General features: G+C 38.4%; 3 protein-coding genes across 3 annotated transcripts; 2 read left to right on the top strand and 1 right to left on the bottom strand.

The window, feature by feature from the left end:
* Positions 1 to 865: 865 nt before the first annotated feature.
* On the top strand, positions 866 to 11,422 carry LOC145485893 (kanadaptin-like). The gene is made up of 14 exons (XM_081464545.1): positions 866 to 1,612; positions 2,502 to 2,670; positions 3,498 to 3,617; positions 3,941 to 4,010; positions 4,287 to 4,429; positions 5,333 to 5,419; positions 6,357 to 6,430; positions 6,776 to 6,845; positions 7,247 to 7,368; positions 7,990 to 8,054; positions 8,508 to 8,539; positions 8,708 to 9,135; positions 9,634 to 9,736; positions 10,622 to 11,422. The coding sequence occupies exons 1-14, from the start codon at positions 881 to 883 to the stop codon at positions 10,669 to 10,671; spliced, it is 2,265 nt and encodes a 754-aa protein (XP_081320671.1). The 5' UTR covers positions 866 to 880; the 3' UTR covers positions 10,672 to 11,422.
* Positions 11,417 to 12,547, bottom strand: LOC145485894 (glutaredoxin-related protein 5, mitochondrial-like). Its single transcript, XM_081464546.1, has one exon. The coding sequence runs from the start codon at positions 12,469 to 12,471 to the stop codon at positions 12,001 to 12,003; it is 471 nt and encodes a 156-aa protein (XP_081320672.1). The 5' UTR covers positions 12,472 to 12,547; the 3' UTR covers positions 11,417 to 12,000.
* A 2,922-nt stretch (positions 12,548 to 15,469) lies between these two features.
* LOC145485891 (sphingolipid delta(4)-desaturase DES1-like) lies at positions 15,470 to 20,709 on the top strand. Its single transcript, XM_081464543.1, has 2 exons — positions 15,470 to 15,850; positions 17,730 to 20,709. Exons 1-2 carry the CDS (start codon positions 15,769 to 15,771, stop codon positions 18,629 to 18,631), a joined length of 984 nt encoding a protein of 327 aa, XP_081320669.1. The 5' UTR covers positions 15,470 to 15,768; the 3' UTR covers positions 18,632 to 20,709.
* The last annotated feature ends 37 nt before the right edge of the window (positions 20,710 to 20,746 follow it).

Below are 20,746 nucleotides of genomic sequence, written 5' to 3'. Positions count from 1 at the left end.
TCTGTAGACACAGTGGTAGAGTTGCGTCATCAGAAAACAACTTCATCAGAATGGAATATTTGGGTCCAGTCTCTAACCAGTCGCTGCAGCAGGGCAGACTTCAAAGTGTTTCAGAATGCGATTTACGGCCAACGGTTAAAATGGTCTTTTTCTTTGCTTTCTTTTTTTTCAACCTTAAATCAATCCTACGAAAATAAAAGTTCCTCTCTCGCTTAGTCTGTCAAGCGTGACGCGAAAGAAAACCGTGAGAAAAAAATGGCCATGTGAAATCCTGGGTGTGAGATGCTCGTATCACCACTAGGAGTTCGCAGGGCCAAATTTTTCTTGCGGCTTTCTTTTGCATCACGAACGACAGACTAAGCGAAAAAAGCGAAAGAAGGACTACTTGTAGTCTACCCAAGCCTTCACAGTCAATTGATTTTGGTGCCATATCCGAAACGCATGGCCCGGAGTAGCCACACTTCTCCCCAGACCACGTGACCCGAGACGATTGACCGCAGTGAAATATCGAGGCTGTTAACTAGGCAAGTCCCAAGCTCCCTGTTTCCCACTCTGCAATGCCATTTTCCTGCCCAATAGACCAGGATTCATTTTTCATGGGCTACCTCTGCAATGGTGTCTTAATTGTTCCCTGCATCAGTTGGCAGTCTGGTCTGAAATCCCCATCAGGGGTGCCCAACAATGTTTTAAACAGGGAGGCTCCTCCCTATGATCTTTTAAGCCTTGCCCTTTTATATACCATTTTTGACAGAAAAAGAAACGTTTTCCCATACCTTCCTTAGAAAATGGTGACCCTCTCTCACAAAAAGATTACAAAAAGACAATGTTTTTATAGACGAGAGAAGACTAATAACTAGCAATTTGTTCAAGGCTATACTGCATGCATCTTACACAACATGTTTTTGTAATCTCCGAAATGGCGGACGTTGTCGACGTTGGCTGTTCGTTCACCACAATCGGTAATACTGGAAATGAAAATTGTGATATGCCCCCTCCTTGTCTCCCATCAGCAACTGTAGAAATAACTAAGTTAATGAGTGAAGGATGTAAAGAAAAATCTCTATTGAGCGAAAAGAAGGAGACGATGGCAGAAGGTGACCACACTGCAGAAAATATGGACAACGTTGGGGCTGAAAGTTGTGATATGCCCGCACCTTGTTTACCATCAAAACCCCCTGAGAAGACAGAAATTGCGAATGAAGGATCAAAAGAAAAGGCTTCACCTAAAAAAAAGAAAGAAACTGTACCGGAATTGCCATACAAAGAACCTTCATGGAGTGGTATACCGGAGGAACTGTACAGCTTGGAGGCGTTGAAGAATGGATGTATTGTATCAACTATCGACCTTACTAGTAAACCGTTTCACGTGTTTGGAAGGCTTCCAAACTGTGACGTTAGTTTAGAGCATCCCTCTGTCTCCAGATACCACGCAGTTATTCAGTACAAGACGAGCGACACTTCAAACAGTGAGAAGGGATTCTACATTTACGACCTCGGAAGTACACATGGAACAATTGTAAACAAGTCCCCACTTGAGCCCAGGCGTTACTACCGATTGCGTGTTGGGTATGTCTTCAAGTTTGGGGGAAGTTCAAGGTTATTTATCCTTCAGGCAAGTAGATTTCAACTATTTTTACCAGGGTTACCAGAAACGAAAACTTACACAAGTACGCAATTGTTCATCAGTACATGTAGCTGCACAAACTGCAGACAAGCTTAAGGGGATCTTGTATTCACGTATCTTCATACATGTAGTGCTAGCTGCTGATTTGCCAGCTGAGTGTCCAGAAGTAAAAGAAGAGAGGGTGAACAGATCAAGGGGCTTGTGATCCAAAGGGGGTGAGTGGGGGGGGGGGGGGGGGTTACTCCTTTTCATACATGTAGGTATTGGCTGTGGGATAGGGTATGGCTTTTGAGGTTTTTGAGGTTTGCTCCTGTTGGCATCGTGTTTCTGGTGTGATCCTCATATAGGCTACCTAAATTTTGTCAGCTAAAATCACAATGCATAATTGCCTGGCTAAATGAAAAATAAATTCTAAGCTTGATGCTTAACTTCCAAAGTTACTGAAACAAAATTGAGACCTTACTGTAAATAGTGTATCAATTTTCTTTTGCTTCATCCTTAAATAGGGTCAGGTTTTAAGACATTCCGTGGTGTATACCTGTCTGAAATTTACGGGAGTACCCCCCTGAGCTTGTGACACTCTTTAATTCTCCCTGTGTGGCCTTGGAATTGAAAGAATGTCATATATAAGTACCAGTTATATGCACATATGTTCACTATAGCTTAATTAACACAGCAAGTGAAAGTGTGTTGGTAAAAGTGTAGTCTAATTGGATGCATTGCTGGTATCTTCTGATTATTGGAAGGTCTTGAGCAATGTACATTTGTATTGCAACGTCTACACACCACAAGATCAGATTTAAAGGCTAATATGAAATTTTTCCGTGCCTTTCAATGCTTCTCTCATCTGGAAAAATTTTCTTTACAATTTCACCAGGGTCCTGAAGAAAGTGAAGAATCTGAATCAAAGCCTTTGACAGAACAAGCAGTAACCAAGAGTAGTGAAGTGGGCCGTGTGATGACAGAAGAAGAATATGAAGAATGGAAGAAAGAAAAGGAAGGAGGAAGACAAAGTGAGGAGGACACAGGCATAGACTGGGGGATGGGTGAGAAACAATTCCTGTGGTTAAGAAATAAAAAGATCTAACTATTCATTCTCCAATAGAGACGGTATGTAAATCTCTCCTGGAGGAGGGGGACTTTCATATGAAAAGATCAGGGCTGCTAGTCATCTCGCTGAGGGGTATACTGTAAATCAAGGATTCTGGTTTCACTTAGGAGTTCAGGATGAAATGCCACTATTTTTACTTTTTAGGGTACACTCAAAGAAATGATAATAACAAACGCTCTTATTCGCTCTCTAGGCATAATTAGGCATCTCAACCTTTCCACATGGGAGTATTCCCCCTATGGATTTTTCTCTTTTTCTCTTTTTCTCCACTTGACATGACATTTTCCCACTGTGGTTTAATTTGATCACCACACACATGCATTTTGGTTTTCAATAACTTGGCCCACCTGAGGCTTGGGAGAGTGACTCAAATCATTTTGCCTTCTCTGTCAGCTTTCATGTCCAGTTGGTCTGGTACATGCAATGGCAGCATCTTTAATTATTTTGTATTTTAAACTGAGTTCTTTTTCACACCTTTCTCTTTTCTTCTTTTTTGTTTTGTAAGGGCTCTCATTGAGAGCTTATTATTTCAATGGGTGATGTTATTGATGGCAAACTAGGCCGCAAGCACATGAGGTTCTCATTATGGTGTGACTGAGCCTTTCTCTAAAAGCTTAGCTGGAACACTGTAAAATACCAAAAATTGAAACTTGAAAACAATGAGTTATTAAGTTAAACCTAGTTTGAAATCATGTATCTATTTTTGAAAATTCATCAAGATCTCAGTAACTTATTATCTGATCGATTGAATCATGTTTTTAGGAGAGGATGCCGTTGAAGAACCTGCGTATCCACCTGACTTTGGAGAGGTTGACAAGGAAGCAGAAGAACATCACTTTAAAGATCCTAAAAAGACTCTGAGGGGATTCTTTGAAAGAGAAGGTGAAATTTTATATTTTTAATTAGTTAATAATTAAAACATTAAATGTTAATGTCCTTTTTAATAAATGAGCTTTCAGAGTCACTATAGAGACTGGTTAACCTAGGCTAGTATTAGTACCAATTTTTTGTGTCCTCCCAAAATTTTCTTGACTTTTTCAAAATGTAAATGTTAATATTCTTTGCTTGTGCAATCAATATGTTAAGAACTCATGCAACATAAAGTTTCTGTCTTTCGATAGAGTAATCCAGTTGTGCCCACTAGATATACATGTATGGTTTTTCTTGCACTGTTTCTTAGAGTGTTTTCTGACTATCTTTGTTAGGGCTGGAGCTGGAGTACGATGTTGAGGAGAAAGGGCCAGGACATGCAAAAGTATTTCTCTGCAGAGTGAAGTTAGTAAATGAATATCTTATATGGTATTCAATTCTTTCCCTGCTCAAGATTCCCGAGATCTGAACATACTCTGATGACAAAGCTCTACTAAACAGAAATTGCCGTGGTATTGTAGTTTAGTTGTTGCTTTTGGACAAAATTCATTCAGAGACACTTCAGAGATGTCTAAAGCTTCTGTGTATATCGCCAATATAGAAATTTTTAGGTTAAATCTTACGTGTGTCTTATGTGGGGGAACGATGAAAAATAATATTGTAATTTTGAACTCTTTGCAGACTGCCTATTGATGGTCCTGGTGGTGATCCTATTTATGCCGAGGCTGCTGTCACAGGAAAGAAGAAGGAGGCAGTACTGGAGTGTGCTAAGGAAGCATGTAGACTGCTGGATGCTGCTGGCCTCCTTAGACAATCTTCCCATGGTACGGTGAAATTAACTGGATCATGATTGTGTGGGATAACCTGATCGTCTGCAGATCAAAGCAATATTGCTGTAAATAATTTTTTAGAAATAAAAATTTATCAATTGATTAAAAGCAAAAATCCAAATCATTACCTGTAGTTTACATGTACATGTATGTATCTGCTTTTAATAAGTATTGATTTGTATTATTTTAAGCCCAGGTTAAACGTTGAGCTAAGTTGCAATTTGGGTCGATCCAAATGGGTAAAGCTTGACTGTTGGGTCAAACATCAAATTTAAACCAAATTTAGATCAACCAACAGTTCTATCTGTCTGCTTCAGACAGATAGGATGTGTTGGTGGATCTAAATTCAGTCTGACGAACTCAACGTTGAACTTATCATGAAGTTAATTCACTCAGTTTGGTTGGTCTCATGTGAAGTTCAACATTTGACATGGGCCTTGTTTTACATTACATGACTGTACTTCTTGATTTCAGTTTTGATTGAGAAAATATATCAAACATTTGATAGAGTGTTTCAGCATGTATTCTATCTTCTTGATTTTGATCTTAAAATGCTTCATTGTACATCAATTTCTTCCACCTTCTTCTTGGGGTTTTAAAATACTTAACTAAACAAAGAATCTTTCTTTTTCATATTTTAATTTATTTTTATAAAAACAATTGTCATGGAATATGGTGCACCTGTTATAGTGCACCTGTAAACTTGCTGGTGCATCTTGTAGACTCTGCTCATCAAGTTTCCATGTATGGGATGCACTGTTACCATAGCTAAGTGTGCAACCAAGTAAACTAAACTATGTCTATGTCTCTGACTACAGAACCATATTTCTTCTAAGTGACCCAGTTTGGACTAAGGGCAAATCTTGTATTCATTCTTTCCTTATGTTTCATGACCAGAGAGCAAGAAGCACAAAGAGAAAAATTGGGAAGAAAATGATTTCTATGATAGTGACGAAGATTCATTCTTGGACAGAACCGGATCAGGTCAGTGGAAATATATTTGATTTGTTTTGAGACAGATAAAAAGCAAAATCAAAGTCTCTTTTTCACTAAACAAAAAAATTCTCATTGTAATTTATAATTTTATTGTTTTCTGGGAAATTGCCTAATTTTGTTTTTGTGTTGTTTACTGCATGTATATCTAACTGACACCTAATAAAACAGGCAGGCGTGAATAACTCAATTCTGACATTGCTCAGTTCCAGAAAATATCCATACTCCCTCCCACAGAAGGGGATTGGAATTTCCTGTGGGGGTGGGGGTTCTGCAAGACCAAAACATTTAAAGAAATGTATGAGGCTCAGTCAGAATTTCCAGAGGGGTAGGGGGGGGGGGACTTAGAAAAATTCCCTTCCGTGGGGGAGGTATGGATATTTTCTGGAACTACACATTGAGTTTTTGTACCACTAAATTCAAAATTCTGCAATTTTGTATGCAGCACAACAGGATCTTGCAATTAAAGAAAATAATGTTATAGAATTGCAATTCTGATGAAGGAAAAACTGAGTGCTGCGTCTGTTAAAATTTGACAAAAACACCAAACCTATATGGAGCAGCTTGTGTGTTTCAGGAGAGTTTTCTTGTGTATCTCAGGAGTGGTACAGTTGAACCTCTTCAGACAATATTTATTGTCTTTAGAGGCTCAGGTCCTGGCCACGCACTGCATCATTAATCTCTGATAATGGGACATCTCATCTAAGCAGTGATCACTTGTCCTGATCAAGAGACAGGTCTGATGACTGGATTGAAGATTCCAATGATATTTATTTCTGGGCAAGTTTCCACTAACTCAGTTCTGTCAGATATGTCATCACTGGCATGTCTAACGTTACATCTAGTTTGTAGGATGAGAGTCATGGAGACAGACTGCTCCTTCCTTTCCAATAAAACCTGCTTGTTTAATATAATTTTTACATCTTAGTTGAGAAGAAAAGGATACAGAGGATGAAGCGGGCTGGTAAAGATCAACCATCTACAGAAACTTATGAATCTTTGGTGAGTATAATTATAACTACCTAATTTACTTGAAATTTGTAGCAATTAAAGTACAATGTATAAGCTTCTTTGAGTCCTTTAAACTACTTATAAAAAGCTTTAAAAGTTAACTCCAATTTTCTAGAGTATACTGTAATTGTGATGCAAAAGTGTGACATGCATAATTGATACAAGACAGAAGTATGACACACTTTATTGTGTTTGAGAGGATAATGTCCACAGAATCTATTTCATTCTGTATTTTTCTGGTCTTATTAACAATTATGTAAACATTTTGTTGATCAACATTTGTGTTGATCAATATAAGAGTCAATTTTCACTAAATGTGTTTTTGATCTGTTTAAGACATTAAAACTTCAGACGTTGGATGATGAAATCAAGAGTTTTGAAAACAAATTGCAGCAAGATGCGACTGGTAAGTTTGAAAGATTTTAAATTGGTTGCTATCGATATTCGAGGTAGCAGCTATAGGCTGAGTACATTTTCTAAAAAACCTTGAAAAGTTTGAGATCTGGATCAGGGTTCGTATGGGTCATGGAAAACCTGGAAAGTCACGGAATTTAAGTGAAGGTCATGGAAAGTCATGGAAAAGCAATATGCTTTCAGAAAATGAAAAGGAGATGTACTAAACTAGCTTGTTTGAGCAGTAACCGGGAATATTGGCCCTCGGCATTTTTCGTTCAGACCTTGCTATGCTTGGTCCATATTCCCACGACCTTGGGCCAGTATTTCCCAGTATGGCCCTTGTGCTTGGTTGGTTAGGGGTTAACATTTTGTCAAAGGCGATCCAATAATGTACTTTGACCCTTTGTTTAGATAAGAATGGCTCAAATGCTGGAGGTGCTGACTCATTAGATGATTACATGAGCTCACTTGGAACTTCAATGGACAAGACAACAAGGACTCAGATTAGAAGAAAAGTATTTGAACTGAAAAAGGTGCTTGACATCCAATAGTACTTTTAGACTAGCAATGATATATTTCAAGAAGAAACAGGAAAGGAAGAAAACCTGCCACAACTTGTGTAACACCTGATCTGGGTCTTTTGTTTTATCATGAAATGCTTTTGGGGCTCTATATTAATTCAGTTATGACAAGATATTGGTCAATTTGATTAGAACTACATTTTTCTTCATTAATCATGAATAAGGCCCAGATTTTAACATGAAAGGCATGGGTGATCCTTAGAAAAGACAGAGGGACCAGGAAGAGGAATTGTTGGGGCAGCTTCACAAAATTCTTCCAGGAGTGGGGAGAAACCCGCAAATGGCCAAGCATCCATCTAGGAAGATTATTACTTCTATTAGATTTACACTTATTGATTGAAATGAAAATCAGAGGTTATTAATAAAGATTGATTGATTAAGCCCTCATCCAGCCTTTTGAGCTACTAATCTCTGAAACTTATGTAGTTTCCTATTTTCCCTGGTTGACATATGATAGCAGTTTTTTATTACTGAACTTGCATTTTGTTGTTTATCCTTACCTGTTTGCTGCTCTCATGTTACCATTACCATTATAAGAATTTTTGACTTTTTTTTTTTCTGCACTTCATGTAGGAAAGACAGAGGCTTGTCAAACTTGTAAATATTGCCAAGCCAGCTAGTCTTCCTGCAGTTGCAGAGTAAGTTGTTAATTATTATAACATTTCATATGACTTGTATCTGTATTGGTTAATGTAGTTGATAATTTTCATTGTTTCCCCCATTCATCTGCTTGTTAGGAGAAATGAACTGTTTATTGCTGTAAGTTAAGAATAAAGGAACAACAAAACAAAATGTCCACTCTGAATTCAGCAAATAAAAACATAGTGTAATGATAGTCTAAGGCAGTGTTCTATTGGAATCCTGAGAGAACCGTTTCAGCCGTGGGCACTGGCCATGAGGCTACCACGCTACTCACTCCCACGACCTGGTTTGAGGTTAGTTGAAAAAGTTGATCAACTAAACCAACTGAAAATGGTTTTGCCCCAGTAGAACATGAAAAAACCTAAACAACCCAACATACCAGAAATGGTCATCACCATTATTAAATGTTCTTAGCAATAATTATTTTCTTGTTCTTTTATTCTGTCCAGGGCACCTTCAACTGGGTTGCTTACTATGAACAGTAAGTAGGCATTGTTTTGTAATTTTCATTCCAATGTACTATTCTGGTAGATACAAAAGTTGAGTTAAAACTAAGTTAATTTGAAATTAATTTGGGGTTAGACAATGAAAGTGCCATCATGGGGGATTAGCTGTATTCTAACTTACAATGTTTTTATGTTAATTTTAGATGAGGCAGCCAAAAGCACTGAGTCTGAAAGTAAATCAAGTGATTCTACTCCAAATACAACAGTTGACAAAAATACCAACTCTAGGCATGAATCATCAGCCTTATTTGAACAAGTAAGACTTAAGGAAAGCTCTGCTGAAGAACATTCAGTCTCTAAGGAAGACAACAACAACCATTCCTCAAATTCTGCAGAAAAGAAACAAGAATTTGCTGTTCCTATCACACCATCTTCACAGAAAAGAAAAAATAGAAAGCCACAAAAGGTTGTTGTGAAAACAGAAGACAGAAATGAGACTGTAAACATAGGAGAAAAAGAAACTTGTAACATGCCACCAGAAGATAGTGAAGGTCTACAAGGGAGAAAGAGAAATGTATCAGAGGGAGAAACAGATTCACAACAAGAACAAAACATAGAAGCTCAAGACAATGTGAGTTAGGGTTTTTATGTTAAATTTCTTAAAACATTAGTCTCCGTACATTGTTTATAGTAGCATGGTTGGGCAATTTAATTTGAAGTATAAAATTCTACCTTTTTATTGCTAGTTGCTTAATTCTGGGTGAACTGAAAGTACAGGCAAAAACTAACGATAGACAAATCCGACGTTTCGGCGACATCTTGGCACCATTGTCGGATTTGTCTATCGTTACTTTTTGCCTGTATATGTTTATCTAAATCATTGTTGATTAGAACTTAAAATAAGTAATAAAATTTTGCATGTTAAAATGCAAAGTGACCAAATTTTTCCATAGCCTACAAGAGTGTAACCCATTCTTATCATTGTGGAAAAATATGTTCATTTGTCAAATATTCACATAATTTGTTGTAAGTTTGATGCCTGGATGGTGCACTTTTACTTTCATTTGTTTAAGTTTTTTATGACATTGCGTAGATTGTATAATTCTCTTTGCTCTCATTTTATTTGCAGAATGAGAAAATTCCAAAGAAGAAGAAAAAGCGATCTTACCATGTTCCCACTCAGTGGCAGGCTGAGAATGATCCTACATATGCAGCATGGCTGCCACCTGAAGGTCTGTACACCTGTCAAACATTGTATCAGTTCATTTCTGGGGATTTTTCTTTTGCTGTCCACCTGTAGACAGCTATAGGATATCACTTTTACTGATACATGTCTAGTCCATGTATATTAACGTAGGGCGTGTGTTACAACTGATGTGCACAAATAAGTAATTATTATTGTGTATTGTAAGTAAGCAAGTAGCGTAATGCAAAGTATTGTAAGTAGCTTTTTTCATGTATTGTAAGTTATGCTTGTAAGTCAGTAAAAGCATTAAGACAAAAATAGCATTCACTTAAAAAAAAAGCCTAGGGTAGAAACAGGATTTTATAGAGGGTTTGATCTGCAGACCACCTTTGGTGTCCCAAGTAGGGGGCTCTGGGGGCATCTGTAGGTGGGTCTGGGGGCATCCTCCCCCAGAAAATTGAGATCCTTGGAAATTCCGGCATTCTGAAGCCAGATCAGTGTGTTCTAATGTCTCGTTGTTTTTTAAATTTAGGGGGTTCAACCGAACCCACCTAGATCTGCCCCAGTTAACTTTGTATTGTTAAGGTTTGCTTTGGCCACATTTGAAGACACTTTTCCATCATTTGTTTACTCTTATGGACTTTCTCTTTTTGGGGAAAGGGGTTGACATTTGAGGGTAGCAACTAATCTAAAAGAAAATGATGAAGTGACTTTTCGATGATATAATGCTATGGGGATGAAGGGAAGTATTTTGCTAGAATATTTTTGCCGGTATATCTGACTATTTCAATTTTGCCAGTGACAACTTAGAACTATATCTAGATAACTCTTCAAACACGATGATAATCTCTATCATCTATTTGCTTGATAATTAATAGCAATTTACTAGACATGTGGGGAATTGTGACTCTTTGTTTTTTTTTCCCGTCAGGTCAGACAGGTGATGGACGGACACATTTGAATGAAAAGTTTGGCTACTGAGAGCATCGTTCTTCACAGAAAAGTAATTAATCACGGTCATCTGTGACCTGAGACTGCTGTGACGGTGTGTGTATCAACTACTCCTGAAAATAGTCTTTTTCCAACAAGAGGTTGTATCCAAAGAAAGATGGTGATCAGATTTGACAAGACTTCTTGCACAGAGAAAAATTTAAACACAGTAATGGTCACTGTACAGAAACAAATATGATCACAGTACAAACAAACAAAAAAGAGTTTGAAGAGTGAAAATATGTGATGAGTACATTGTCATTTAACATGAATTTCAGGTCAAAATGATTTCAAACTAGTCCGAGTTGTCTTTTTCATTGTCTTAAGTATTACTGCAATAAATTCAGAACATAACAGGATACATATCAAACCAGCTTAAAAACATCCTGACCTGAAATTGATTTTTAACTACAGCAGAGTCTACATATTAGGGATAACCATTGCAAGATGCTTAACTATCTCATCAAGTTCACTGTTTCAGAGATTGCATGATGTCATACTGAAAATAGAAATTTTTAATGGACATTGTTGCAGTTCTCTCTTATCCTTAATGCTTGCCACTTTAGAAAATGTCTGACATAAGTCTCATCTTGAATTCACGTGTGTGACTGTCACTGGAGTCAAAACAAAAGATGAGGAGTAATAATGTCCCCAGTAACAGTCCATTAAGCGACTGCAAGAAAGTGGCGAATTTTATTTTATGACAGTAGTGCATATTGAATAAATAAAAGGGATATCCTGCCGAGGGCCTGTACTGTTGTGCATTTGCCATATTCATGTTACCCTGTGAACAGAGTTTTCCAACTCCTTCAATCTTTCTGGGTAGATCGAAGGACGTTCTACTTGCAGGGTGTAGTTAAGTACAATCATCTTTTTGCTTTGGGTAGTCTTTTAATTTTATCCTTAGCACTAATCTTTTTCTCAGATAAAACCATACTTCGGCAAATGTCACTATTGATTATTTTATGGCAAAATCTTCCAGAATTTTGAGTGTTTTAAAATTATAGCCTATGGTGACTTTATGCAAGTGGAAGCCTTTTTCTTGGTTTGTCAAACCTTAGATGGATATACCTCCCACCCTAGGCTATAAACACAGATATTTTTCCAGCATTTTGCATGCAGTCGTAAGAAAAGTGTTTTGTATTAGAAGTACACGTTGTCTTGGTAGTCTCGATCATGAAACTTTACGAGTGTATTACGTAATACAAAATTTACACAGCAGCATGGTTTGTCTCGAGTTTTAGAAGCATCAAAACGTTCTGAGCAAGTGTCTTGTTTGTTTGGTTAGTTCCTTTCCCTAAACTGGGAGAACCAATTGTCTTAGGTGTCCTTTCTATCTTCCTCAGCCTTGTCCAACAACAAGGATCTTATCCCAATTTTCTTAAGTTCATCAATCAGTTCACCATTTTGATGCATTTGCAACAGAATATCGCAGCCACCGATGAACTCTCCTCCCATGTAAACTTGTGGAACCGTTGGCCAGCTAGAGTATTCCTTAACTCCTTGCCTAAGCTCGTCATCTTCTAGCACATTGTAACTCCCGTACTGTTCAACACCGTGCAGCCCTAGGATCTGCACCACGGCGTTGCTAAAACCACACATGGGTTGAGTAGGGACTCCTTTCATAAACACCACTACCTTGTCCTTATTTACGACTTCATCGAACTTTTCGGTAGTCCATTTCTTTTCCTGATCGCTGAAGAAACGCAGTTGAGATGAAATACGTGAAGCGTACGGTCCAAGGGAAAAAGATCTGTTGGCAACTCTTCGCACGAATATGGAAGCGGCCATGTTTTGAAGACTCGTTACCAGTCTCTCGACTTTTCACACGTTCACAAAAATTACGCAATCTCGCACGCCGGCTGGACAGTAGCCTACGTGTAGCCGTACCCATCCCCCGAGGAAAAACGGGAGGGAGGGAACGTCTACGAAGAGCTGACTCGAATCGTGTTATGTGACGTCACAGTAATTTATGTAAGTTATGCAAACAAATTATATTTTCTGTCTGTATTCGTGTCCTCGCGCAGACAAAGGCCTCGTAAATATTTATTCTTTGGAGTTTATTTGCAAGTCAATGTCCCTTTTCAGTCCCCTTTTCAAGTGTATATTGTGTTTTAAAGAGATTGAAAAGGATTACGAGCGATGTTTGGTCCAAAGCAAGAAGAAGACAATCTTTGATGTAAACGTCGCGCTCGCAAATTTGAAGTTCCATGTGTACGCTACATCAGAGAACATTTGTAGGCAGTGTCATGTTCTCCTCAAGAAGAGAAATAATTTGCAGGAGAACCTGGAAGAATTACAAAAATCTATGAGAATCAACTACGCCACAAGTTTGAAGAAAGTTGGCCTTGTTTTCCAGCCGAAAAATTCGCTAGAATGCGCGAATTTAAGTTCGAAGAGGTTGACTAGCCTAAGCGACCTCTGCGGTTCATGACATTTGTACATTTGCCGTTCTCTGTTCGGTCACTTGACCTTTTTTGTCGCTTCACTCGTGTTTATGAAGGGCACTTCATGTTGTCTAATAAGGAGGAATTTTGAGTAAAGTTGAGCCGTTAGATCGTGCTATGGCAAATTTTTAAAGGTCATAGGTCTGCATAGTTTCCGCTGTTATCTGCATGTCGCTTCGTAGAGTTTGACACCTCTGTAATTTTCCATGTGTTTATGCATTGTTTAGGCTCATTTCTATTGCAAGATATGCTCTCAAGTCTCCACGAATTTGCTTTTGGGGGACAAAATATGAAATTTACCGTGAACATGTTGCTTTATACTTGCATTCTATATCGTGACGCGGGCCCGGCTGTGATTAGAGCTGTTTTTACAAGTACAGTAGGAAGATCCTTATCACGCATATCATATTTGTTGTTGGTCATTCTGGCACCACATGATTCAAATGTAGCTGTTTACGCGCAAGTCTGTGGACTGTTTTGCGTGTTGTATATGCCATTGTTCGGCTTAGTTCAGGCAAGACCATGGTTTCGATCCTCCATGCGGATCTCATCAGTTGCCGGTATTTCTAAAATGTTCAGAACGTCTGTAGTTGCCACTTACTAGCGCAACTCTAAACTCGTACAGATGTGAGAATGTGAGACATTTTGCGGCTTGGCACAAATCTATTTTAGCCAATCAGTATTCTCGAAAGTATTGCTCGCGGTCTTTATCCAATAAGGAACCATTATATATTTCCATGCAAAAGCGTGACGTCACATAACACGATTCGTGTCAGCTCTTCGTAGACGTTCCCTCCCTCCCGTTTTTCCTCGGCGGGTGGGTACGGCTACACGTAGGCTAGTAGGCTAGCTGGACAGAAGACATTTTGAAACCGGAGCTTTTCGAAAAACGATGGCTTCACGATAATCACGTGATTTCCGAGATCTTCTGAAACACAAATCCATAAATAACGACTGTTGCGTTTTCAGACTCTTCGAGCGTAGTGTGGACGGAAAACATTTGATGCGATTTTTAGTCTTATTTAGGGGTCGTAGAATTATATTAAGTGTGTGGCTCACTTGCGCATTAAGTAACATAACCATCAGAAGTAAAGTATATTATATTATGTCGGAGAGGGAAAATGTTTCCACCAAAAGGTTCTGCAGAAAAGTAATAAAATTCGTTTTACAGAGAGTCGTAGCCTCCAAAGAAGACGCTCTTCTGCCTAGGTAACGGGCGGGAGAAAGCAGAGATTTTAACCTCTTTTGAAGGAAAATAGGCAGACTCTTTTAGGACTTTTAGCGCCGAAGGCGGCAGCTTCTAGGAAACCTCGTTCTCAGGGCCTTTTCCCTGGCCAAACAAGGGAAAAGGCCCTGGGAACGAGGTTTCATCAACCTTCATTTTAAGGGCTTGGGTACCCTTTCTGCCTCCTAGTCTAGCCCTTCCCATCATAGGAGATGGCCTTTAAGGCAAGACGCAATAACGGTTAACAGGGCGCTATACTGAACAGGAAGTATTAAAATATTGGCTTTCGTATTTTTTACGTTCTGGTATTCTCTTTTGTAAATGGTCCATTGATACATTGACAACAATGAAACGATATTGTATAAATGCAAATTTGTTTTTTACGATAACTGCAGAAATTCTTGCGCGCTCATTGGCTAATTTTCATTCCCAATAAGCGGACAGACACATGAATTGATAATTATTCATGCGATGGGTCAACGTGCGACAGCGAATAATTTGACAATTTGCTATCGTAAAGAACAAATTGGCGTCACTTTTTCATGCATCTGTCCTGCTATTGACAATGAATTTCGTCATAACATTGTCAAAGTAGTCTGCAGATCAACTCGTGGATCCACAGCTACTTTGACAATGTTATACAAAATTGATGATGAATAACAGTAGAGACGCATGAAAAACTGACGTCAATTTGTTAAATTGCCTCCCTTGGAATAACCTGCGAACGGAGACGTATTTTCGGCGACAGCCGGAAATACGACTGCGTTCTCAGGCTAACAAGCGTTCCCGTACGAGCCGAGCAAAGTCGGGCCGCGTGGCCTGAATTCGCTTGGTTCATAAGGGAACGCTTGCTACGCAGGCAAAACTTGTTACGACATGTATGTACAGTTGTATTTGTGGGGTGATTGATCATATGTTGATCGACATCCGATGTCCACGTGCACATAACAAGTAATTAGTCCATAAGATTTCTAATAATAGTAATGTTTAACCGCTCAAGCAGAGAATGAAAATTAACACGATGAAATGTAGAAAAAATAAGAGACCTAATAAAATCGGTAGAAGATCAGAGGTAGACCCTCGAGGGTAGATGCATTGGGCCGCCTGGGCCTGTTTGAACCTGTAGATTTGATTATTTTTAGTGCAAAGGGGCCAAGTGGCTTGGATGATATGGGCTGTTGGCGCAGATTCTGTTCAAAAAATATATTCAGTCTCCATGCATTGCAGACATAGAACAAAGCAGAGGTCAAATCTTATTGTCCCATACCAAGGAGCTTCTTGGGTAATGTTATTTGACTGACAGCTGACTCTTGCCGAACTTCAGCTGGCGTTACGAATTACGAAACAAGTCAAGAGTATCGAGGCGTTGTCGATGAATTCAAGCAAGAATCATTGATTTTATCGGCAAGGACAACGATGGGAGGCCAAGTATCGCGAACTGACTTTGAATGGTCCTACACAGCCGAGCCACATGCTTCAAGGAGAAAGGAAATTCTAGGTAAGAACTTGTTTTAATGTGTATTTTCAGTGTGTGTCGCCGGGTGCCTGTCTTCGTCTGGACTATGCTTGGGTGCTTTCAAATAGATACAGGCGGAAAAGTTACCGGCGAAAGACTATTCTTGTAGCACCGCTTATTTTTAAGCGTGCTACATATGGTTTTCAGCGAATCTGAATAAAAGGAGACTGTTAGTTTGGATCGAAAAAATAACCTTGCTTACGAGTCCGCCCGAGGGCCGGTCTTGTCAGCTTCTTGCTATACATCTGCTCGAAAGCACATGGTCGGGTTGAACTGGAGTAAAAGTACGCATAAAGTCAAATCGGACGTTTTGTGGTGATTTTTGCCTTTTTAATGTTGGCTTTATTCAAAAGTTGCTTCATTCGTCGAAAGTTCATGTAGCGTAGCTTTGCCTTTCATTTGGACCAGAATGTTATGCAATGCACGAACCGTGATTTTGCAACCTTATTACGCCTGGCTTATTTTAACTCGAGTCTTATTTTAGTGAAATTATTTCAAGTACAAATCAATCTGAATAAACTGAACTACGACAATTTTTTAAGATGTACTTCTACTGGAACAGTAGATTCGTTTTTGACGGTCTGGAAAATATTTTTCAGTTTATGAGCTTGTGCTGTAAAAATGTACAAGAATTTTTAAATAAACTTCTAAAATTATAAAATACTTATTCCGAGCCATGCCAATCCCAGTGACGTAGTCTTGTGTAGATATATTCGAAGCATGATTGCTGATCTAAAGTTATATCGCCTTGTGAGTGCCGAGCTGAGGTTGTTTATTTGTAAAATTTGCACCAGCCAAAAAAGTATAGGTAGTGTTATGACCATTAGATAATTACAAATGCAGTCCTTTCACAGTGAACTGCAACACTCGAGATTCAAGTAAAAGTCATAGTTCTGTTGGTTTAAATATGCTTGGAAATGTAGTGAATAGATCTTTCCCGTATTCCAACAGACAATAGTGCCAAGTTGAGGTCAGGGTGGACAAAAATACAGTAAATGTATGAAAATGTCCACCCCAACCTTGCTCTGGTACTATTGTTTGTACGCACTGGAGTGGAATGCGGGAAAGGTCTATTAGAAGTCCTTCACAAGCGTAGTTTCACAATGCTATATGATTATCTACATGCAGTTTTTCTGGCCAGAGCGTTTGTAGAAGCATGTACTGGTAGTGGCTGAGAATACATATGGCAACTGTGAAATTCTTTTTGATACTCCAGGCATAGTGAATCAATAAACCGATAATCTATATTAATCGATAACAATCGATATCAATCGAAGATTGATATTGATTGCCGATAGCAAGTGATAAAAATCGATTAAGAAAAAAGTTGTGAGTTATTGATTGTTATCAATTGCCGAGAGTAATTGATTGCAATTGACTCACTGATTGGTATTATTTTTGTTCTTTTACAAGTTACACTGATAAAATGTTTGACAGAATTTGTCTACAATGGCTTTATTGAGTCAGTTTATCATAGCCTGCGTATCTTTTACAAACATTGACAAAATAACAAGAATGGAAATAACTGGCAGAAACATTTTGGGCGTTACATCTTTTTTTGCCAGTTGATGTCACTGGAAGAAGCTCAGCCCAGAGTAGCAGCGTAAAACCCTTGAGCTCCAGTCTCACTGTAGTGTCGGCATTATGATGAAGCAAAATAAACAACAGAGTCAGTGTTCTAGTGATTTCAATTATTTGCAGTGGGAAATAAGCGTAAGAATATATCTTGGTAGTAGGCCAAAAGGAAAATATAATCTAGCTAGCTAAGCATGCTGAAGATGAACATCTTTGATTTCATAGAAAGTCAGTGGTGTGTATTGAATCTCTTGAGGTAACTTTGATGTTTTGGTTTGTTTTTTAGCTAAGTACCCACAGATCAAGAAGTTGATGGGCTATGATCCAAACTTCAAGTACCAAGTACTCTTGTTGATTGTGATCCAGTTCACATTGACATATCTGCTGCGTGGGGTCTCATGGCCTGTTCTATTTTTGGCTGCGTACACCATTGGTGGAGTCATCAATCATGCGCTGCTCTTAGCTATCCACGAGATCTCCCATAACTTGGCTTTTGGTCACGCTCGCCCTTTACACAACCGCATATTCTCCCTGCTGGTCAATTTTCCTATTGGGGTACCGTGTGCCATCTCGTTCAAGAAGTACCACCTTGAGCACCACAGGTACCAGGGAGATGAAGAGTTGGACGTTGACTTGCCAACAGAGTTTGAAGCCCGGCTGTTTTTTAACACCATTACCAAATTTTTGTGGGTGGTATTTCAGCCATTTTTCTACTCACTGCGCCCAATGTTTGTAAACCCAAAGAATCCCTTGGCTTTGGAAATTATCAACATGGTCATCCAGTTTAGTGTTGATGCTTTAGTGGTGTATTACTGGGGAGGCAAGGCATTGGTGTACATGATTGCAAGTTCTCTGTTGGGTATGGGCCTTCACCCAGTGGCAGGGCATTTTATTTCCGAGCACTACATGTTTGCAAAGGGTTTTGAGACCTTTTCATACTATGGCCCCTTGAACCTTGTGACATTCAACGTTGGTTACCATAATGAACACCATGATTTTCCGAGTGTCCCCGGCTCCAGATTACCCTTGGTAAAGGAGATTGCCTCTGAGTATTACAAGGATTTACCGCAGCACCACTCTTGGACAAAGGTACTTTATGATTTCATCACTGATCCTGCAATTGGACCATATGCCAGAATGAAACGCAAAGCAATGAAGCCCAGCAACAAGGAAGAATTGGAGAACTGATCATGAAATTTTCACTGGTACAGTGTATTTCTTTTTCAAATGGAAAAAGTTTGGTTTAGTGGAGTGGAATAATAAGATGAAGTGTTATTTGATTTCAAACAGTACAGATGTGATGCCATTGTGATGGTACGACATAGAAAGAAGTTGTAAAAAAGTTAAACTTAGTACTATTTCAAGTTGGAGAAAGCTACCAAAATGAATGTTTGAAAGATTATGTTACCTTGAGTCATTGAGTGGACAGAGTAACATTTTGAAATTTATTTATTTTATAAGCACCAGTAATAGCTTATTGCTTCAATAACTAGACATCAGGCATATGCCAACCATGTGGAAAAAACAATCTGATTGACAGAACTTTATTTTTGAAAAGGCTTAAATTTTGTACAAGCTTGAGAGAAGATCAAAATATACAATTTAATCTTGGCCTAATCATAAAGGTGATGAGAAGAAGTAATTTTGGCTTTGACTGTCTCATGAGGTGCTTATATGTACAGTGTTTTCTTCATTTTTCGATAGTTTCTTAATTGGCCCTATGGAATATTTTCCAATTCTCCAGGGATAGCAATCTATTTGTTTCATCAAGTCTTGAACATTCATTTTCTGTAAAATTTTGTATTTATCTTAGTCTGACAAACTCAACAGCATTGTTGTGTAGGTACAGTGTATCTATAAAATCAGGTTTTGATAGCTAGCCTACATTTATGTTAGGCATCAGCTAGGATTTTACACATAATGCTCAAAATTTTCATTATTATGCTAATGTTCAATGCTCAAAGAGTCTTGTTATAATGCACTTAAGGCATCACTCCATTACAGTTACATAAAAAAGATAATATTTTCCCTTTAGCACTTATTTTATTGAAGTGTGAACAGTGCCTCATTGTAATTCTCCATTGCTGTGGCTTGACTATTAGCAAATGAGTTTTCTAGAAATGAAAAAAATCGCTCAGGTGCAGTAGAAGAGGTGTGAATTACTAAAACCTTCTTGCATGTTGAAGCCCAATTTGGAAGCTGTCTTTCATGTGGAGACCACCAGCTAGTCACATATTACTCTCAGCCTGCCCAAAGCCCTGAGTCAGCCAGTTTTTCTTGCTATTATTCTGGCATAATTCTCTTTTGTCTCGCTTTAATGCTCAAAGTAATTTCGACAAAATGTGTAAAATCCTAGTAAAGGCTGCAACCAAAACACTCCACCATCACCAGAAATAGTTTCTGTTATCCTTGGTGTACATTATAGTGTTAAAACCAAGAAAATATAACAAGAAAACTGCACCCAGAAACACGAAAATGTCAAGGACTGTATCTCATATGTAATTCTGGTCAAACATCATTCTGGTCAAACTGGTCATTCTGGTTAACGGGAGGCAACGTGGCCGAGTGGTTAGAGCGCCGGATTTGAAATCCGTAAATTCCGGATTCAAATCCCATTCTGACCGCTAGTGATGTTGTTCTCAGTAGCCCCGAGTTCAACTTCTCGACTACGCTTGTAACTAGCCAACTGGTCTGCCTCCCGCCAGTTGGGATTCTTAACCTAGTTATGTTTATTTGAATATTTATTTATCATTGTTTGTTTACATTGGTCCTGAAAAACCCCGATGGGGAGTGGCCAATTACGTATATGTATACATACAAATCATCAACCAGTGCAGTTAAATTTCTGAAAAAGTGGAATTTGATCCACTGCATCAAAATGTATGAAAAGTTGAGTTGTTTCTGGAATAGAATTACATGAAGAATCATGTGTACATTATTTAAGGAGTTCAATAATTTAATAGTTATTATTGCAATTAAATTATGGGGAAAATACCACATGTATTTTGGGTTCAAATATGGTGAAAATAATGTCGCTTTCTTCTTTCCATTGATGCAAGGTTGTATTTCTTTGTTTCTGCCAGAATATCTTTCTGATAATGTAAACCATTATCAATAATTTATGAGAAAGTGCCCATTTATTAACAATTTAAAAATTTTATGACTATTTTTTAACTCATATGTACATTAATTTCAGGAAGAGTTTGTCTCTATTGTACGTTAAGGTGGTATTCTTTAACTTAAGTGAATAAATGCTGGCAAGTTCCGAAGTCGAGAGTCGCTCGTTGATTTAATAGTCGGTTT

The sequence above is a fragment of the Orbicella franksi genome, chromosome 4 (genome assembly GCF_964199315.1).
Source record: "Orbicella franksi chromosome 4, jaOrbFran1.1, whole genome shotgun sequence".
Classification (NCBI taxonomy): domain Eukaryota; kingdom Metazoa; phylum Cnidaria; class Anthozoa; order Scleractinia; family Merulinidae; genus Orbicella; species Orbicella franksi.
This window is presented reverse-complemented; position numbering and strand designations above follow the sequence as displayed.

Bases quoted from the DNA above. Each gene is read 5' to 3' on its own strand.
- LOC145485891 (XM_081464543.1), top strand. From the start codon at position 15,769: ATGGGAGGCCAAGTATCGCGAACTGACTTTGAATGGTCCTACACAGCC. The intron at 15,851-17,729 runs GTAAGAACTTGT...TTTGTTTTTTAG, and splicing joins AAGGAGAAAGGAAATTCTAG to CTAAGTACCCACAGATCAAG.
- LOC145485894 (XM_081464546.1), bottom strand. From the start codon at position 12,471: ATGGCCGCTTCCATATTCGTGCGAAGAGTTGCCAACAGATCTTTTTCC.
- LOC145485893 (XM_081464545.1), top strand. From the start codon at position 881: ATGCATCTTACACAACATGTTTTTGTAATCTCCGAAATGGCGGACGTT. The intron at 6,431-6,775 runs GTGAGTATAATT...GATCTGTTTAAG, and splicing joins CAGAAACTTATGAATCTTTG to ACATTAAAACTTCAGACGTT. The intron at 6,846-7,246 runs GTAAGTTTGAAA...CCCTTTGTTTAG, and splicing joins ATTGCAGCAAGATGCGACTG to ATAAGAATGGCTCAAATGCT.